At 37.9% G+C, this 21,976-nt stretch overlaps 1 protein-coding gene across 1 annotated transcript; it reads right to left on the bottom strand.

The window, feature by feature from the left end:
- Positions 1–8,425: 8,425 nt before the first annotated feature.
- COMMD8 (COMM domain containing 8) lies at positions 8,426–21,727 on the bottom strand. Its single transcript, XM_008065019.1, has 5 exons — positions 21,620–21,727; positions 18,522–18,677; positions 13,217–13,369; positions 10,398–10,553; positions 8,426–9,332 (listed from the first exon to the last, which is right to left on the bottom strand). Exons 1-5 carry the CDS (start codon positions 21,683–21,685, stop codon positions 9,312–9,314), a joined length of 552 nt encoding a protein of 183 aa, XP_008063210.1. The 5' UTR covers positions 21,686–21,727; the 3' UTR covers positions 8,426–9,311.
- Between the last annotated feature and the right edge of the window lie 249 nt (positions 21,728–21,976).

Here is a 21,976-nt window from a genome sequence, read left to right on the forward strand (position 1 = left end):
TTCATTTTTCCTCGTTTATCTATGTTTGCCTTATTAAAAGCCTTTTGAATGAGGTGTCTATTCTTGACATTGGAGCTATCCTACATTATTGGTGTAACAGTCCCATGTGAATTCTAAAACAATACTCCCAGAGGGTTTTGCACACCCAATTCTGCCAAGATAGAAATAGAAGGTTTAGCACTATCTAAGAGGGATGGATGGGTTTGAAATTTACCACTGCTTCCCAGGACTGCATGAAATAGATGTACAAGTAAATGCATTTTCCGCACCTCCCCCCATCTTCAATTGTTAAAGTTCCTGTCATTCTGTTAGGTAGAGTATTGACTTATTGCACAAAAGAAAAATCATTTGCAAGCCTTACCTCAGAGTGGCAACCAGTCATCCCATTTTGCTACATATTTTCCTACTGATGGTTCCCCAAATATATTTAATTACAGGGTATCTGTTTTTTCTGTTTTTAAGCTAATCGATGCATTGTTGATGTTTCCTACATCTTCTTGAAATACTGGATAAAGTTTGAAATTTTGCAACAATGCCCCTGAGACGTTTTTAAGGAAGCCCTTTGATTAGTCTCACTGTAGTGTCATGAAAAACAGAATTACATATCCAAGTGTTCTTTCATATTCAGAACATCCAGTGCTCTTCTGAGAACACTGGTGATTATATTCACATAGACTTATTGACTGTGTCACTCAACTCATTATTTTAAAGAGGATCAATAACCCTCTTGATAAAAACTACCACGTGGCATTATTACAAAGCCAAGATTGCATGGGGTTCTGGAAAATTTCAAATGATTTACATGTTTACAAGGACCAACATTTTTTTGACATTTTTATTTTTAACCACCAGACAGCCTATTGTGCCATCACGATGAGAGCCTAACAGCAGGTATGAAATAATGTCGGCATATCACTTAAAAGATTAATGGAAATGAAATTGGAAAGTTTAGTATTGTTTAAATACATATAAAACTGCCTTTGAGAGAAAAGAAACTGGGTTGATGGTCGATTGCTTGAAAATCTCTCATTACTGTGTATCATCTCTGAATTTTATTTCACTCCTCTTGACTTTAAGCAAGGGCCTTGACTCTGAGGCAATGAGCTTCCCATAGTGATTCAGGAGGTTTGGGAAAAGAGGATTCATTAGGCTGGGGAGTAGGAAGTTACTATCCTGCCAGCAATGGAACACCTCTATGGCTACCACCTCACCTGAGACTTGATTAAATCCAAAAATTAGCTCAACTTTCCAAACCAGTCTCCTGCTATTTTAATTCATAGCATTCTGTACCAAATAGCTGGGGCTTTTCAAAGCAGGTGCTAAGTCTATATAGAAAGAAGTGCACACCTTCTGTTGCCTCTCGAAATCCGTTATGCTAAACTCACCAAATACGTTACATGTTAAATGTTTCATTCCTTGTGTTTCATGATCTTCCCTGATCAATTTGCTGCCTATCCCCGCTGCCAAACATGATTTAGCGCATCCATATCCTGATTGGTGTTGCAGTTCTTGTAAATAAAAGAATTCCTTTTTCCCTCTTTATTTTCACCAGGCAGAACTTCTTTCGTTGCCAAGAAACATAAATTACGGTATCTTAATGCTCTCTGGACATAAGCATTTGGTTTCTTACATAAGCAGGTGACACTTTTGTATAACTACCAGACCACTAAAGAAACTGAATGGCAAGAATGAATATTTCTGTAAAATCTGTAGAAATTTTAATGAAATTGGACAGGTTTAACAAATGTCAAGGAAGGAAAAGGTGGACTCCTCACTTTTATAATTCAAGTTTTCTATTTTGTATCAATATATGCTGCATTTTCTGATTGAAATTGCTGTTCTGTCTAATGAACTTGTGATTTTCTGTAGTTGCTTTTTACATTTGAAAGCAAACTTTCATACTGTGTGTATTTGATTGTACCTTGTTAGGGATTTGATTAAAATATTTGAACCGTTTCATTAATTCCTTTTTATGTGCTTCAAGTATGTGATGTTATGCCTTTGTTATCTCAAAAGCTATCTGTGGACAAAATCCATGAAGCCTGTAGACTGTGACTTACACACATGAAAGAAGAAATTGATTTCCCTCTAAGCAGTGAATCAGTGAATAGGAAACTGTTCAGTGGCCTCTGATTCCTGACCCTTTTACCCTCCATGGTCTTTTTTCTATTCTTAATCATTCCTTGAGTAATCGTGTATTCTTGTAAAATGCAAAATCAATTTACATGCAATCAGGTATGGACACAAGAAATGCTTGTGCTCTCGATTTCAGGACTCAGATACTCTAACAGTCACAGGACTGTAGTTCACTCGATATTTTTGTTAACAGTGTGGCTTTGCTATGAAATACGTTGCTGTTTTCTTTGCTTTAATACTACAAGATTTTAAATGTTGCAGCAAATGAAAGAATGAAAACACATTTGAAGCTGGTGTCAAAATCACCGGCTGTACTTACAAAAGTTGTTGTGCAGCTTCTGAAATGTAGTTCATTGCTGTAAATATGTACAATTTATGTTAGCTCGTTTATTCTGAAATCACAAATAAAACTTTTTTAAATTAAAAATGCCTACATATAAAATGCTTACTTTGTACTATGTTTTAAAACATGCAAGATTTCAGGCATATCTTTTTATAATCCTTAAAAATGTTTTGAACCTATCATTTGAAAGCCTTTATTGTAGAATTTAATACAAAGCTAAATCCCTTTATTTGGAGGAAATTATTTACAGGATTATCCCACAATCCAAAAAAAAAAAATACCAGCACTTTTCTAAGAGCTTGTTTCTGTACCACTTTGATCTTTGTTTTTTTAACAATATTATTTAAAATAATACACCTTACAAACATTTGAACATATGGTTTATATATTAGAGAAAAAAATGAACAGTCTCCTTGTATTCAAAAACGATGCCTAAAACTGACTTATTAGCAACCATCTGTGAGGTGCATTGTCAAATTTCTTTTAAAATCTCCACTGTAAATATGATTAGAGTTGACCTATTTGTCAGTCTTTCTTCATTTGAGGACCTTCAACTTCCCAAACTCATTCTCCCTTCAGGAAAAAAAAATGTGTTGACAATAAAATAATGAACAGACCAAAGGTGTGAAGCTCATTTATCAATTAATTGGTGGTTATCAGGGAAGCTTTTCAATAAAAGTCTAAATTCCAGCCTAGGGATGCCTTTAACTGTATTTAATAAAATAATTGGGCATCATCACTTTATCAGCTGAGCCTCAGTCCGCACAGCTAGAGATTTCTGAGGTATCCTACATGGACTACTATTTTCAGAAACTATACAATGTTATACGATGGGAGAAGTAAATGGTCATCTATTTTATTTAAATTAGAAAAAGAATTGGGCGTTGTGGCTCACGCCTGTAATTCCAGCACTTTGGGAGGCTGAGGCAAGAGAATTGCCTAAGCCCAGGGGTTCAAGACCAGTCTGGGCAACTTGGCAAGACCCTATCTCTACCATAAATCAAATAATTAGCCAGGAGTGGTAGTGCGCACCTGTGGTTCCAGCTACTTGGAAGGCTGAGGTGGAGGATTACCTGAGCACAACAGGTAGAGGCTGTGGTGGTCATGAGTGTGTCACTGCATTCCATCCTTGGTGACAGTGAGACTACAACTCAAAAATAAATAGATGATAGATAGATAGGTGGATAGATAGATAGATAAGAAAAGGACATGTTTGTAACATGTTTAGGATTTGCTTTATCAGTAAGAAGCTTGAGTAAGACAGATGTTTCGCATTCAACATCTTCCTAAACAAAACAGAACAAGTGTTTATTAGTCCAGTAAACATCTAATAGTAATTCATAATGCAGGGGCAATGGGAAAAGGCTGGGGTAAAGATATCAAACAAATCTTCTCAGTCTTCCATCTACAGTTTAGATGGAAGATTGACTAAGTAACTGATATTAGGGCAAATCAGTATATTCACACCTTCATAATAACTACAAGGTATGAGAGTACCCACACAGAACCAGGTTAAAGTCTGTCATCCACAGGCAGGCAAGAGGGTTCTCGGTGGGACAATATAGCATATTAGCATATGTGTTTGTGGAGTCACTGATCTGTGCATGCTAAGCCATCTCATATTTGAGCCCATTGCATCAGTTCTTTTAATTGGAATTGTTTTCATTCTGAAAAATTTCAAACAAGATTCTACAACAATCAAGTCACGCTTGCTAAATTTAATCAGGTGTGGGGTCTTCTTGTAAACTATTTTGAAGCTGTCTTTAGCCCTTATGTCATTTCACTTATACATATTTCTATAAGTTACAGGCATTTAAAGAAATCTAACCATACCACCAATATCACTGCTAACAAAATAATAATTCCTTGATGTCATTTAACACCCAGTCCCTATTCACATCTCCCCAGTTGTATCCAAAGTGCTTTCTTCATTTTTTTTTAATGACCCAAGTGAGGTCTCTGAAGTCTCTCAAACTGGAGAACATTTTCCCCCTCCTGTGTGCCACTGACTGGACACTAGAAACTCTGTTCCTTCTGTAGAGTGTCCCATGTGCTCCCACATGGTGATATTCAGCTGGGCCATTTTTTCCCTGAACATTAGAATTTGCTTCACAGATGTTTTGTGAGAATTAAATTAATCCACAAGTTATGAGACTTTTGTGTTCCCCATTTTGTGCATGGAGATACACAAGCTCAACAAGACAGGAGTTTGCCAAGTAAGTGACAGAGCCAGACGCCCAACTCCAAAGCTCAGTCTGCTCTACACCTAGAGCTTCTAACCCTTTGTAATATCATTACTATTAAACAGAATTAAATAGAATGAATCAGAGTTAACCAGAATATAATTATAGTTTCTTATATATATATACACACAGAATTAATCAGAAATTCCTGATCAACATGGTCAGTATGAATACACATTATCAATGAAAAACTCAGTACTGAAAGAAAAACTGAGTTTATCAGGGATACCCTTATAGTATAATTATTATACAACAGAAAGAAATCAAATCCAAAGATATTATTAAAAATATACTGAAACACCTTTTCTAATATAGATATATTGATGTTTGAAATAAAAGCATTTTTAAAAACTTAAATTATAAAGACGTTCAAAGAAGGAACTGGTTTGTAACAAAATGTACCAGTTTGCACTTTTTTAGCTGAAGGAAGTCCCAGGACTTCAGAACTTTTCTACCCTTATTGTCAATTACTATTTCACTATTAAAATATAAATAAGTCAAACCTAAAAACACAGCCACATCATGTTTTCCTAAGCTTTGGCCCCCTCTTCTACCTTGGGGAGGTGAAGCTCTCTCTCTCATTTGCTTTCTAAATAAACTATATTTTTCAGTCTTAAAAAAAAACCTAAAAATACAAAAGAGGCTTCCAAGTATGGCAAGCCCATGTTTGGCTTTACTGGCTGCATATAAACAAAGGATAATAATTCTTTATCTAAGCTCGGAATTTCCTTAAGGGAAAATTAAGATCATTTCCATATATGCTAAACAGGAAATATCAGTGGCAGGATACGTTAGTCTTGGCTGGACATTGAGCTTATGAATATGTTCTACCATCATATCACATCCTCAACATAGGTATTAGGTAGCACTGCAGCAGAGAAAGGATAGCTTTTTAGCAAATAGTGCTGGAACTACTGAATACTGAATATTTATATTCAAGAAGTGAACCCTGATCCACACCTTGTGCCATATTCAAAAATCAACAAAACTGGAACATAGACCTAAAGGTACAACTTAAACTGTAACATTTCTGTAAGAAACCTCAGGAGATCATCTGTGTTAATTTGGGTTAGACAATGAATTCTTAGACATGACACCAACGGCACAATCCACAAAAGAACTAATCAATCAACTAGACTTCATCAAAATGAAAAACCTCAGCTCTTCAAAAGACAGTTGAAAGAATAAAAAGACAAATGGGAACCCAAAGGGAGGTCCAAACTTTACCTGTACAATGTCCACTTGTATACCTAATCCTGAATTGTACCCCACATCTTTAAAATAAAATATATACATAAAAAAATAAAGTTTAAAGTCTGTGGAAAAAACGAAAGAATGAAAAGAGAAGCCACAGACTGGGAGAGCATATTAGCAAAACACTTATCTGACAAAGAAACTGTATCCAACATATATAAAGAAATCTTAAAAATCAACAATGAGAGAACCTAACAAAAAATGAGCAAAAGGTCTGAATATACACCTCACCAAAGAATATGCTCTGTATCTCTAATACGGAGAGAAAACATACAGAAGAAAAGATGCTCAACTTCATAGGTCACTAGGGAATTGCAAATTAAAATAATGAGATACTAGAGCACCCCTATTAGGACAGCTACAATCCAAAATACTGACAATACCAAATGCTTTTAAGAATGCAGGGCAGCAACAACTCTCATTCATGCTAGTACTGGAAAGTGGAGAGACATCAGCAAGATGGCAGAACAGGAAGCCCCTGATTCTCTCCCAATACCTGAGATACAGACTTAACAATATACGGACCAATTTTCCGAATAATCCAGGAACCAGTTAAGAGACACCCGCATCCCAGAAGAGCACAAAACCAGCTGCATCTCCATTAGGAAATCTGAGGCACTCGTACCATAGTCTACTCCCACAGCTCATCAGGGAACCTGCAGGAGAGAATCCCCAACTTCTGGCTTCTCCCAGGGAAGAGAAGAGTTGGAGCATGAGTCCAGCATTGGGGCTGTTCAAGGAGCTGTCCACGTGACTGGTTTCTGCTTAGCAGCACGGGCAGGATTTGGCACACTCTAGATCCCTGGGGCTGCTCATAATAGCTTCAGAAGAGCTGTGGTACAGTAGAGGCTAAGATAGCATGCTGGCCTCTCCCTGCGGAGGTGAGAAAAGAGCAGAGTGTGTGCCCATTGTTCTAGCTTTTCAGGACTGCCTAAGAGACTGGTTCTCACTTGCCTGGTTTAGAGCACTGACAGGACCTGGAATACTCTAGAAGCCTGGGGGCTGCTGATTACAAGAGTGGGGCAGTTTGTGGCAGTGCCAGAAAACCTACAGTACTGCAGACAGACACCAGACATCATCTATATTTTAAATTATATTTATAATATAACAATTATAAATATATACACACTCAACATCAGAACACTCAAATACCTGAATCAAACTCATTTTATGAAGTCAACATTACCCTGATACTAAAGCTAGGCAAAGATATGAAAGAAAACATAAAACAAAAAAGCTACAGGCCAATATCACTCATGAATATAGATACAGATATCCTCAACAAAACACTACAAACCAAATTCAACAGCACATTAACAAAATCATACACGTGACCAAATGGGATTTATCCCTGGGATGCAAAGATGGTTCAATATATAATATTAATTAATATAATGCACCACACTAACAGAAAGGATAAGAATCACATGATAACCAATAGATACAGAAAAAGTAACTGAAAGCATTCAACACTCTTTCATCACAAAAACACTTTCAACTATTAGAAATAGAAGGAAATTACCTAAACATAATAAAAGTCACACATAAAAGGCCCATAAGGAACAAGACACATCTATTCAATATAGCATTGAAATAATGCTGAGCAGCTAACATCCAGAAGAGATCTCATAATCGGTACTACTCAAAATGCTGTTCTACAAACTGTTACCGGCCTATAATGACATAAAGAAGGTAAATCAACAACCACATTAAGCATACCATGTACTTTAGCTGATGATTTTTTTAAATTTTAAATAAAAATAATTAATAAAAATAATAATTTTCTCTAAAAAAAAGCATTTTCTGTGCTTGACATAAAATATCAGGGGGAAAAAACATGAAAACTGAGCTATAAGTCTTGGGGTATCCATCAAAACTTAAACATTTAAATTTCTTAATGAAAAAAAAGAACATGTCTTTAGATACATCTGGAATAGCTCTGCTTACATCACTTTCAGATATTAGTTAACTCTCCAAGTCTATGCTCATCATATGATGAGAACAGTATTAATTGCTCAGGACACCTTAAAGAATAATCGAAGCCGGGCTCAGTGGCTCAGCCTGTAATCCCGAGCCTTTGGAAGGCTGAGGTGAGTAGATTGCCTGAACCCGCGGGTTCAAGACCTGCCTGGGCAGCGAGACCTCATCTCTACAATAAATTTTTTAAAAATCAGCCGGGCGTGGTAGCACACGCCTGTAATTCCGGCTACTCGGAAGGCTGAGGTGGAAGGATCGCCGGAGCTCAGCAGGTCGAGGCTGCGGTGGCCGGGAACGGCCACTGCACTCCAATCTGGGCAACAGAGTGAGACTCCAACTCAAAAAAAAAACAAACAAAAAAGAATAATCGAATGCTCTAATGTGCCATAAGCTTGCACACAGCAGATACCATTTAACTGTGTATTATTGACTACTGAGCTATGTGAAAAGTCATTTGAAATAAAACAATATATAAAAATAAGACTTTTTTATTTGTTCAGAATGCTTGTTTTTAAAGTTAACTATGTTTAAAAATGGTTTGTTTTCCAATAAATTTATTAACATCCAAAAGTGTCAAATTCAATATTAAGAGTTTATAACAAAAATGGACTTGTATATAGTCTTATCTGATATCTGGATAGTATATACACTATACAATGACATCTATTCTTTTTATCACAGTGGTTTCCCAATCAGACATAGAAATGCAGAAATAACAATGTTATGTTCCTTTTTCCATATTTTAGATTTTACTTTCTTGAATACACAAACTCAAAACTATTCACATAATTTGGAGTATTTTTTTGTTGTTCATGTCAGATGAAGAGCTGTTCTCTAAGAAATTTTATATTTTATAGCTTTCCTTTGACATATGAGAAAGATATGGAATCTCCTGAGTTATATATACAGCTTATATAATCTTTTAAAAAGTTACTTTTTTAAAAAATCCAAATTAATCACATATTCATAATAGATGTCCTCGCTATTCATATAATTCTTTAAGCAATAGTCAATATATTTGTGCTTTGCATGTTTACAATACTTTAGAACCTATTTTTACCTTTTAATAAAATTGTATATCTACAAAGATTTCTCAAATATTTAATAAATGAGGCAAAACAATCATTATGAAAATATAACCTGCTACTAAAAATTTTTCATCTTTCATTTTATGTACTTCCTGCCAACCATGTAATTTCCTGTTCTTTAGGGATGATGATGAATTTTTATCTCAGTCATCTCAACACTGCTGCTTTCTCAGCCCAGTGTTAACAGCCGATCTGTCACAGGGCTTCTGGTCACTCTGCCCTAGCAGCTTAGCAGTGAAGTCTGAGCGTGCTGGTACTCATCATCTCCAGTTATTTCAACTGCAGGACCACCTTAAAACACAAATGGAGGGGAAAATATCAGTTATACCAGGTTGATGCTGGCATGTACTAAATAAAATGCTTGGAAATCTCTGACCAAGGGCACAGAGACCTCCTAACAGATGAAAACAATGCACAGCAATGGACGGAACATGCCTGTCAGGATCTGTGGTTCAGAACCAGGCCCTACGCCTCCTTCCCACAGCTCTCGTCAGCCTCTAGCCACGCTCTAGCCACCGGTGTGGTTATGGCACACGTGGACTAGTCATTAAGGCCCTCAGATATCTGAGCAAGCATGAGCATGAAAAGAGGCTGGAGGTCATCAGGATTTTAAAAAGAGGGATTGGAAAGACTGAGGAGTGGCAAGAGAGGTTGGAAGAATAACTGAGATTTAATTGCTGGGACTAGATCATCAGGGAAAATGCTGAGCAATCATGTAGGAGCACATATACAGAGAGCATTATTCTTATTTCTTCCTCATGCAATAGTTTCTACCATTCAGTGTTCTTCTCACTTATTAAATACTGGGAGTGGCTACTGTTATTCAGCCAGGCTGCTGTCACTGGGAAGTCTGGGCACATTTATTAGTTCTGTCTTATCTCAGCCTCACTTTGTCATAATAACTACAAGCTGTATTTTATGCCTCGTACTTACAGGATTATAAAAGCAAGTCTCCATGATTTGTCTGATCAAACAAGTCACTCTTTTTTTTTTTTCAAGATCATAATTATTTTTTAAAACAATAAAAGTTCTTCAGAATCAACTAATTTCATGGTCTTCAGGTAAAAATTTTATTTTTTATCATTAATGAGCACTGAAGCAAAGCAAATTCAGCTGCTATAATAGTGCTATTATTCTTTCAAAAATAACTACTTGATACATTATACTTCGAACTAAGTAACTGAACATTCAAGTTGGAATTAATAGCTAAGACTAGAGATTAGAACATACCAACAAAGCATTTTCTGTGCCTGACATAAAATATCAGGAGAAAAAACATTAAAAGTGAGCTATAAGTCTGGGGGTAGCAATCAAAACTTAAACATTTAAATCACCTGATAAAATCAAAACAAATACCTTATTCGCAGCTTCCAAGGAATGTATTAGATTCTGCAGTTCCTCCTTGCTCATTTCTACAGAATACGGCTTTACTTCACCATTTTCTCTTATATCTAGATGAAGGTTTAAAAGTGGCATGTGTAATGTAGCAATCTTGTCACTGGAAAGTGCAAGCTGTTTAAAATCAGGAAAACAGCAATTAATAAATAGTCAAAAGGCCAGTGGTAAGTATGCATCAGTGCTTCGTAACAGGACATTTTTTTAAAAGTGCTCCTGTTTGCTGACCAGTACAGGGAAAAGTGGAAGAAATAAATTAAACCCATGCCAAAACAACACACACTGGCATAACAGAAAGGGAGTGGAGAGTAAATTAAATAAAGAAAGCAGATAGGAAAAACAGCTAGTCAGCAACTGTGCAGCAGAAGCAGATGTCCAGATCAGAGCCGTGACTGGGGAGTGCTGGATAGGTCCAATGCAGCAAGAAACAGGAGAATTCTCCAAGAAGGCCACAGACACCCAGAGGATACAAGCTCATGTCCAATGATGAATGAAAATACCAGTAAGTTCTTAGAAATTAAAATGCCTGATTTATGATCAGCAAACTACCAAAATACTAATAAATATGTTATCAAGACACCATTTTCAATGAGAGCCACTCAACAAAAACACTCCACCCATTTACCTCACTTCTTGGTTTCTGCCTTTGGCATGTATTCTAGGGGAATGAGAAGAACCAAATATACTCACACTTTTTTAGACAAGTACTATACCTTTCTTGGAGAATAGCAAACAGAAACTCTACTTTCCTGGAACTTAAACCAAAACCCCACAATAACTGAATCTTTGTTTAGAGTGCAACCACCTGCAACAAGTTACTCATGCAATGGTAAGGGACAACTTCCCTGACAAACAACCTCAAAGGATCTCCCTTGGGGTACACGTGATATAGAATCAAATCCTCACACATCTCTTCCTCTCCTACTCCAAAGACAGGACCCACAACGCCTGAGATTTGGAAGTATCACCTTCAGGTTGTCTATCCTAGGCATAACTCTTCTCCTCAATATCTCCATCAAATGATTTTGGTCTTTGCTTGACCATCACCAGTGATGAGGAGCTTCCTACCTCAGGAAAAGGTTGAATCACTGCCAGATACTCACAGGTGTTAAAAAGTTCTTCCCGCTGGGCTCGGTGGCTCAGCCTGTAATCCCGTGCCTTTGGGAGGCTGAGGTGAGTGGATTACCTGAGCCCGTGGGTTCGAGACCCGCCTGGGCAGCGAGACTTCATCTCTACAATAAATCAAAAAATCAGCCGGGCATGGTAGCGCATGCCTGTAATTCCGGCTACTCGGAAGGCTGAGGCGGAAGGATCGCCGGAGCCCAGCAGGTCGAGGCTGCGGTGGCCAGGAGCGGCCACTGCCCTCCAGTCTGGGCGACAGAGTGAGACTCCAACTCAAAAAAAAAAAAAAAAAAAATAAGTTCTTCCCTAGGTTGAATTCAAATCCATCTTAATGCAAATGATATGCTTCAGTCAATCTCCTAGTCTCTGGAGCCACAAAGTGTACAGGCATTCCATAATCCACATGACTCTTAGTCTTTTAAAAATAAGTGTCATGTTTCTCCTGGGCTTATTCTTTTCCAGCTACATGGTCTCAGTGTTTCAAAGCAACTTCACATACCATGATTTTAAGTTCTTGTCATTCTTTTCTGATTGGGTTACAATCTGTTCAACTATCTCTTAAGTTTCGCAGCCAGAAATAAAAATATGATTAAACTACTAAAAAGATGCAATGTTTGAAAGACAGAACATATTAAACTATCTTTTGCCTGAAGATCTGCATTTCAACCACAAAACACAAGACTGAATCAACATCAGTCAAGCGACACTCTGGTAAACAAAGACAACTAATTCCTTCTCGTATATGCTGCTATTAACACTGCTTTCTTATCTGTTATCTTTATAAAAATATAAAAGCCATATTTAAATGAAGAGCCCTTACTTAGTGACCCCTCATTCATTAGTTTGGTTATATTTGATCCATTATTGTAATTGGCCGTAAAGTAATTTTAAACTTAAATTGTATCATATATTGACTATATCTCTAACTTGGTGTCACTCTCAGATCTGGCAAGCATAATATCCATAAAAGTGTTAAAGAAGACTGGGCCAAGACCAGAACCACAAAGACTTTCTTCTTAGCTAACACAGATTCATCTGTCTTTGGGTGGTTATTAACCAGTTATGAACCCACCTTACTGGTTATTTTCCCACATTTTTCTCCACTTAATCCACATCAACAATACAAGGTACTTTACCCAGGGTCATACTAAAAGCCAGAAACACAATATATTTATTCTCTCTTCGTCTGCTAGCCCAAGAACTTTATAAAGGACAAAATGTTTACCTGAAATTGCTCTTTATCAACACTACTGATCGGAACTCTGTTCAAGATGTTTTTGAAACTGTTGTTATAACACATTCTAGGTTTTCCTCCTAGAGATAGAATTACATTTGCCAATCTTAAAAACACTATAAAGTCTAGAAGGTATGGCCACAAACAGATGTTGAATATACACTGCCCCAACACTTTTGACATTTAATGATTTACAGGTCTAGTTAAATTTCTTATCAATGTAATGTTATACATGGCCTAGATACTTGCAGTGTACTAATGCCCAAATTAAGACAAAAGATATAATTTAAACTATCTTTGATATTTCTTTGGGATGATATATTCTCAAAGTAACAAATTTTAGGTATATAATATTATAAAAAAGAATATTCTCTTTATCACAAAAATCAATTAAAAATATGCATACTCATCCATACATTCTCACCTTTAACTGCCAATCAAAATCCTGCAGCTGCGAAGTAGAAATATCAACTATTTCTCCTAACAGAGCCTGCTTGATTTCATCTTTCCTACTTCTCAAGCATTTCATGATAGATTCTTGATGAAAAGAATTCAACTGATTCAGCTGCTGAAATATCTATGAAAATACAAATCAATGGTTAGAAAATAAGCAAAAAGGTCTTTCTATTTAAAATGTAAAAATATCGTTTTTCTATCACACACCTTTTCTAACTACAGTAAAAGAGAAATACTTCTGTAACTATGAAAATAATAAGATGAGAATGAGAAACCAGTAAGTAGGTTTTAACACATTTCTGCAAAACATAAAGTAAAGAAAAGAGGGCCACTGGATGAAGCAGCCTGGACGCAAACACATCTGGAGAGACCAAAGCTGTTGCAGCAACACAGGTTGACTGTTCCTAATCTGGAATCAGAAAACACAAAGGGAACATGCACTGGGGCATTTCAGACTTGGAGTACAGATGCTCCATGGGTAAGCACTATGCGATACTCCAGAATCCCCAAGAATCTAAAATTGGAAACGCTTCTGGTCCCAGGCATTTCAAATAAAGGATACCCAACCTGTATTAATATATCAGACAATGTAGTCCTTGGGTCTAGAAGTACTACAAGAAATGGAGAAGAAGAGCCAAGGGGCCACTCAACAGAAAGAGAGGACAATCATGAATGTGTGCATACTTAAGACCATAGCTTCAAAATATATAGAGCAGCAAAATTTGGCAGCTCTAAAAAGAAGCGGACAACTCCACATCCATAGAGACATAAACTCTCAGTAACTGACAGAAAGAGACAAAAAAAATCAGTAAAGGTATAGAAAAATGAAAAAAACCTTTCTTCTAAACCTCATCAACTTATAAACCACTACACCCAACAACTGTAGAGTATACATTACTTTCAAATGTATCTGAAACATTCACCAAAAAATATCATATGCTGAGCCATGGATGGATCACAAAGAACTGAAATAATATTTTTGAGCACTGTGTAATTAAGTTGTAACTAATAAGAAATGATAACCAAACATTTCCAAATATTGGAAAACTAAGTAATACAATACTACATAATAAAACTTCACTCTTCCAGAGAAGTGAAAAAGAAAAAAAATACTTCACAATTCATTCAACAAGCCCAGAATAAAAACTGACACCTTAACAAGGGCATTATAGGAAGAAAAAAAAAAAAATAGGTAAATTTCACCCACATATAGATGCAAAAATCCTCAACAAAGTATTAGCAATTCAAAGCAAAAGATACATACAAGAAAGGCAATATTTTATGACCAAGAGGTGTTCATTCTGGCAATTCAAGCTTAGTTTAACATTCAAAAATCACCAGATTGACAAAGAGGTCGGGTTCAGGGGCTCATGCCTGCAGTCCTAGTGCTTTGAGAGGCCAGGGTGAAAGGCTCACTTGAGGCTAGGAGTTCAAGATCAGTCAGGGTAACATAGTGAGACACCGTCTTGACAAAATAAATCAGTAAACAACAAAACAAGAAGAAAAAGCTAATAAATTCATGAAAAAGGCATTTGATAAAGTTTAATACCTATCCATTATAAAAATTCTTAGCAAAGTTGGAACTGTTAGAAAACTTTTTAAATCTGATAATGGCTATCTATAAAATTACAGAGGAGCTAACTGCTAAATGGTAAAATAGTGAACACATTCTTCCTAAGGTTAGCAACAGACATAAATCTAATATCATGACTTTTTACATTTTAAAAAATTCTTTATTGTTTTTAAGAGACAGAGTCTTGTTATACTGCCAAGGCTGGTCTCAAACTCCCAGCCTCAAGCGATCCTCCCACCTCAAGCTCCTAAATTACTGGTATTACAGGTGTGATCCACTATGCCCAGCTGCCTTTAAAACAAAAAACAAAACAAAACAAAACAAAACCCTGAAGGTATTAGCCAGTACAATAATGTTTAAAAAAAAGAAAAGAAAAGATTGCCTGAGCCCAGGGGTTTGAAATCAGCCTAGGCAACTTGGTGAGACCTCATCTCTACAATAAATAAATAAATAAAATTAGCCGGGCTTAGTAGCACACCCCTGTCATTCCAGCTGCTTGGAAGACTGAAGTGGAAGGATCGCCTGAGCCCAGCAGGTCGACATTGGGGTAGCCATGAGTGTGCCACTGCACTCCAGCCTGGGCAATGGAGACTCCAATTCAAAAAAAAAAAAAAGACAAGATATTAAAAATTGAAAAGGAAAATGACTGCATACAACCTTCCCTTCCCCCTAAAATCTACACAGAATTAGATATTTCCAAGGCCTCTACACTAAAAACTACAAAATGTTAGATCAAAGATACTATAAACAAATGAAGGACTATACCATGTTCATGGATTTGAAAAGCTAACTATTGTTAAGACATCAATTCTCCCCTCAAATGATCTAGAGACTTAGTGCAGTCTCCATCAAGATTCTGGCAGGTTTTTTTTGGTTAAAACTGACAAGCTGATTCTAAAATGTACAAAAAAATACAGAAGACCTAGAATAGTCAAAGTAATCCTAAGATTAAAGGTCTTCTATTGCCAGATGTCAAGGCTTAATTTAAGGTAGCTTTCATTCTTCAGTAATTAAAACAGCATAGTATTGGTAAATAGAGACAAACAGACTACTGGAATGCAATAAAGAGTCCAGATACAGACCCACGCATATATGGTCACCTGATTTACAACAAAGGCTGCAAAACAATCTTGTGGGACAAGGGCAGTCATGTCAATAAATGGTGCTGGAACAACAGGATATTCACAGAAACATTTGAACTTGGCTCCCACTCCAAATAAAAAAGTTTAATTAAGTGACATAAATGTGAGAGCTAAACCAATCAAGCTTCTACAAGAAAACATACAAAAATATCTTCATGTTTTTGGCACAAATACCTCTAAATAAAACATTAATAGTGTTAGTCATCACAAGAAATACTGACAAACTGAACTTGATTAAAATTCAGACCTTCTATAAACCAAAAGACATCATTAAGAGCATAAAAAGCCAAAAGGCAAGCACATAATAGAAGACATTTAAGTACATATATTTAATAATGAGCTCAAATCCAGAATATCATACAAATAAATGTGACAAACACAGATTAACTTTATTTTTTTAAAGTGAGCAACCTATATAAAAGTGCTTACTCCACCAACAACAACTGGGGAGAGGAGAACCTATAGTAAATGGTGCTGGGAAAACTGGCTGATCACATGCTGATTAAAACACAATCCCTAACTATCACCACACACAAAAATTAACTCTAAATGGATCAAAGGCCTAAATGTAAAACTCAAACTATAAGAACCTTAGAAAGTGCAGGAGACACCTTTATGGAAATTGGAACTGGCAGCCAATTCCTGATCAAAGCCCCAAGTGTCCATGCCTTAAGAGATAAGAGACAAGTGGGACCTCATCAAACTGACAAGCTTCTGCAAAGCCAAAGAAACCATTAAGAGAGCAGGGAGACAGCCCACAGAGTGGGAAAAAATATTTGCCAACTGTATATCTGACAAAGGCCTAACATCTAGGATCTACAAGGAACTCAAATGTGCTGAAAAGAAAAAAGCAAATAGCCCCATTACAAAGTGGGCAAAAGATATGAATAGACAGTTCTCAAAAGAAAATATATGAGCAGCCAACAGTCATGAAAAAATGCTCAGCCTCACTAGTCATCAAAGAAATGCAAATTAAAACTACACTGAGATACCACCTAACTCCAATCAGGATGATTGTTATCAATAACTCAGAAAACAACAGATGCTGGAGAGGATGTGGCAAAAAGGGAACACTTCTACACTGTTGATGGGAGTGTAAACTAGTTACAGCCTCTGTGGAAAACAGTGTGGTGATTCCTAAAAGATCTAAAAATCGACCTTCTGAAAGACTCCACAATCCCTCTACTGGGAATATACCCGGAAGAACTCAAATCACTCTATAAAAAAGATACCTGCACACGTATGTTTATTGCAGCATTGTTCACAGTAGCAAGAACATGGTACCAACCGTGCTGCTCATCAAAAGAGGACTGGATAAGAAAAAGTGGTACATATACACGATGGAATTTTATGCAGCCATAAAGTAGAACAAATTCATGAACTTCACAGCACCTGGATGGACTCAAGAGTCTATAATACTGAGCGATCTTTCACAGAAACAAAGAACTTAGTATCACATGTTCTCACTCATAAGTGGACCTTAAACAATTATCATAAACTGTAAGAAAAGGATTGGCAGTAGTGGGAAACTGCCAGGAATGGGTAGGGAAATGGGATTGGCAGTAGTGGGAGTCTGCAGGGAAGCAGGGACACACCTCACCAACAAGGGTACCTGCATAATGAACACTGGCATACCTAACCCTGAATTGTACCCCACATCTTTAAAATAAAAAAATTTAAAAAGTTTAAAAAAAGTGCTCAAATAACTTTTGACAAGATGCAAAAAATCCAATTCAGTGGAAGAAAGATAGTCCATGACCCTGCAGTTATCTACCCTACAAGAGCTGTCCTGAGTATGTACAAGAAAATATGTAAAAAGTATTTGCAGCAGCACCAGTTGTAATAATGAAAGAAGCAATTACAATTGTTCACCAGTAGAGGGATAAATAATAAATCTATTTAATTCCTATCATAAATACAAGGAATTAAAATAAGTGAACTAGACCCACGTTATTAGCATTGATAAATCTAAAACACAATGCTGCATTTAAAAAATTTACAAACACACCCTATTATCATTGACAAGTTAAACACCCTAAATAATTCTATTACTTAAAGATTCAAATGCATATGCTATAGAGAATACAAAACATAAATACCATCTTCAAGAGTGATGATCTCAAGATGAGAGTAGCATATGTGGGTGGGGGATGAGGGAATTTATCTCTATAATGTTTAATTTCTATCTCTATAATGTTTAATTTCTAAAACAAACACACAAACTTGAAACACATAAGGTACAATGTTAACAACTGCTTAATCGTGGCAATGGGAATATAGGTATCAGTGATATAACTTACTCTTTTCTTCTGTATACTTTAAATATTCCACAATTCAAAGAGTAAAACAAAACTGCAAAAACAAAACTGCAAAAACTCAGAACCTCCATAATCGGATTTTCCACTTACTCACAGTTATGAGATTTCTGTTGTTAAATAATATATATTACTTATTGATTATGGTCCTTGTATTATATGGTGCCCTAAAGAACAATGCAAGAAAAACATGAGCATAATTTATTTATGTTTTTATTATAAGTTATAGAAATGTGAAGTTACCTCTTCATCAGATAAATTTTTCCCAACTACAGCTTTGAAAAACTTGGTAAGATCTTCTAGAACATGCATCCATTCTGTTGATTCCCAAACACTTTGATAATCCTGGTAAAGAGGGTATGCTCGGCCACAAATGCCATCAATTATTTTGTGAAGAAGCTAGAGAGAAAAAAGGAAATAAATGTACTTACAAGTAAAATAATTTTTAAAAAAATATATCTTCCTTGTAGCTAGCAAATGTTGTTGGGAAAAGTTCATGTTATCTGCAAGAGTAGCTAATGTTAAAGTATACTCTCTATTATATTCACCTTCAGAAGCTAAAATAATTGTATAAGTTATATGAAAAAAAACTGTTGTTTTCCAATATTTCTGAAATGAAGGTAAGTATAAATGCTTCCTTCACCTCAGGATCCTTAGACGTCTTATTTATACTGTTGATCAAACAAAGTGTACAGATTTATACCAAAGTTGTTTACTGCAATCTATGTGTCATTTTCCTTTGTCTCCATTTTCACAACACTCATAACTTTTTCTAGAGTTAGAGGAGTCTCTCTATGTTGCCCAGGCTGGACTTGAATTCCTGGGCTCAAGCGATCCTCCCACCTCAGCCAGATAGCTAGGACTACAGAAACCCACCCCACAGATTCTGGAACAAAACTAGCTAATTTAAATCCTAGTCCTACAATCACGCCTTCATCCTATATTAACTGAGCACCTACTATGCCAGTACTACTCTAGAAAAATGTTTCATATGGTTATCTTTCCCAGGGGATATCTGTAGAAGAGGAGATTTGCACTCGAATGACTTGGAAATAACTGTAAGTAACAAGTCTTCCAATTCTTTTCCCCTAGCTCATCTTCCACATCATTTTAAGCAAGAATTCTTTTCTTACAATACCATACATATCAGAACAGAAACAAGCAACTGGTGACTTCTACTTCCAAATGGTGGCTAATGCACTATGCAAACAGGATTTTTATTTACCATAAATCAACCAACAATTTAGAATGCAGTCAAAATTCCCCACATATAGTCCATCTTGTCTCATGTTGCTTCTATGCTAAAGCAAGGCCCAGAATTCAAACTGAAAAATAAAAGCACTGTCTTTTTGAAATATGCTTTTAATTCATTTACAAATATGTAATGAACATTTCATTCCAGTTATTCCAGATTAAATAAGGTAATGGAAATAAAATACAAAGAAAAAGTGACTCTAATAGGTACTACTTCTGGAGCCCTAACTAGGTACCAAGCCCTGTCCTGGTCCTCACTATAATTCCATGAGGTAACCACTGTTATTATTCCCATTTTACAAATAAGAAAATTTATTCTTAGTTTATTTATTCTTAGTCTATGACAGCAGAGCTTTAGTCTATTTTTAAAAGGGCATACATATAAATTGAGAAGGACAGTTGAGAAGGACAGAAGCTATAGTATATGCTTATGGAAGGTGCAAAGGGGCACAGAGAGGGAGCAAGGAAGAGGCTGTCCTAAAACAATGAGTGGTTGGCCAGGCAAGCAGGAGAGAAGGGCCTCTTTGGTCTAGCAACTACACAAACATAGGATTAAAGTGAAAAGTCACACTGCTTGGTTTGGGGTAAAAGAGCAATTTGGGAGGTGGGGGAATGGAACAGGAGACAAGACTGGAGAGATGGGCAGGGGCAAATGACAAAGGGCCTGGAATACAGCCCCAAAGAGTCCAGACTTCAATCTGCGTCCAACAGGCTGGGAGACATAAAGATAGAAAACAAGAGAGGATGAGATCAAAGACACCATCTTGGTTAAAGAGCAAAAGAATGTGGAGGCCTAAATTGTTGAGGACACTCAACATGGAGGCAGTTTGCAGGAGTAAAAGATACTTGAAAAGGAGAGGCCAAGGGTGAAACTCAGAACTGGTGGAGTAACTGAGTAAAAGCAGTGCTGACACAAACCAAAAATGAGGCCATGGGAGGAGCAGTTCCAGTGGGAAAGATGAGAAGCCCTGTCAAGAACATATTCAATTTGCTCTGCGGTCCCTGTGGCAGAAGTCTGACGTTCAGGAAAGAGATTTTTAGCTGGACGCAGAGATCTGGGAGTCATCAACAGCAGTCAAAGTTATGGGCTTTAGGTAGTAGGATGAGGATAGCAGAGCGGAACGCTAGGGAAAGACTCACCACCTCTACATCTGAGCATGTTCCAGCTTTGCTTACTGGCTGGACAACCTTGGGCAAGTTACTCAAACCTTCTACTGACATACCACGTCCCTCACTTGTAAAATCAGAGAAAACAATGAAAGTGGTTTTTCTTGATCCAAGCAGGAGGTTAATTCCCCAGTGCAGATGGAACAGGGGGAAAAGGAAGGCAGAAAGGGAGACGTATAAAAAATGCTCCACCAGGGCACAGGCTGTATCTCACTCACCATCTTACCTCGTCCCATCAGGGCGTCAGTACATGGTCGACTTCAATGAAACCCTGGAGAACAAATTAATGAGGCTGCTTTTTCCAGAACCTCCCAAACCAGGCTCCTTCAGGGACTCCAGGTGTCAACGGATCTGTCACCCCTTGAGCCCACTCTAACTAAAGTTGCCCAGTTACTTCGCTTCCTTCGTAGCCTTACCAAGTATTTTTCTGTCTCCTTCAAGGAGACAGGGCCGGTGCAGGTCCAGGTCACCACGGTAGCTCCTGCACCCAGCCCGGTGTCGGGTGAACAGGGAACTCTTGGGAGGTGTAAGTTCATTCATGCAATGAATGAATGAAATGTACAAGAGGCAGCTGCACACCACTAGCTCCACGTCCTAAGCTTCCGAGGACGACGTGACGAGCTCACCCCCAGCCCGGGGTCCCGGGGTCCCCACACGTGGGCGCAGATGTGTCGTCCCCACCCGGGTGCCGCTGCGCGCGCGGAGCCCGGGGAAACCCCGCTCCGAGCCGGGCGCGGAGGTGGCGCCCGAGGCGAGTCCTCCTAAGCTCCCGAGAGGCCGCAAAGGCCCGGCCACCCCGAATCACGCCCCTGCAGCGGCCCTTCCCAGGGAAGCCCACGAAGACGTCGGGGTCGCACCAGGCCTGTCCCCCACCCTCGCCACCCCCGCCTCCCCCGCCTCCCCCGCCTCCCCCGCCTCACCTGCGGGACCAGCTCAGCCGGCAGCTTCTGTAGCCGCCACAAGGGCGTCCCCTCTTCCGGCTCCATCCCGGTGCGCAGACGGGACGTGGGTCACGTGACCAGGCCCGCCCGCGGCCCTTAAAAGCGGGCTGGATCACGTGACTCTCCGACGGAGAGGGGCGGGGTGGAGGCGCCGGCGACCTCGTGCGCCTGCCCGGACAGAGCCCCGCCTTCCCTGTAACCACGGGAGATGTTGCTTAAACAGCCACCTTCTGTCACTGTGAAGGCAGATTTACAGATCCTTCCACGCCGTCTGCAACGTTTTTCAGAGTTCCACAGAGCTTTCTCTCCACTCTTTAGAATACCGTCTAAAAGCCG

Source organism: Carlito syrichta, unplaced genomic scaffold, assembly GCF_000164805.1.
Source record: "Carlito syrichta isolate Samal-C Ts95f unplaced genomic scaffold, Tarsius_syrichta-2.0.1 Scaffold308133, whole genome shotgun sequence".
Lineage (NCBI taxonomy): Eukaryota > Metazoa > Chordata > Mammalia > Primates > Tarsiidae > Carlito > Carlito syrichta.

Coding starts and splice junctions, on each gene's coding strand:
- COMMD8 (XM_008065019.1), bottom strand. CDS start 21,685: ATGGAGCCGGAAGAGGGGACGCCCTTGTGGCGGCTACAGAAGCTGCCG. Junction 13,370..18,521: donor AAAATTTATCTGATGAAGAG/GTAACTTCACAT, acceptor GTATTTTCATAG/ATATTTCAGCAGCTGAATCA. Junction 9,333..10,397: donor CCTTGGAAGCTGCGAATAAG/GTATTTGTTTTG, acceptor TTGTGTTTTAAG/GTGGTCCTGCAGTTGAAATA.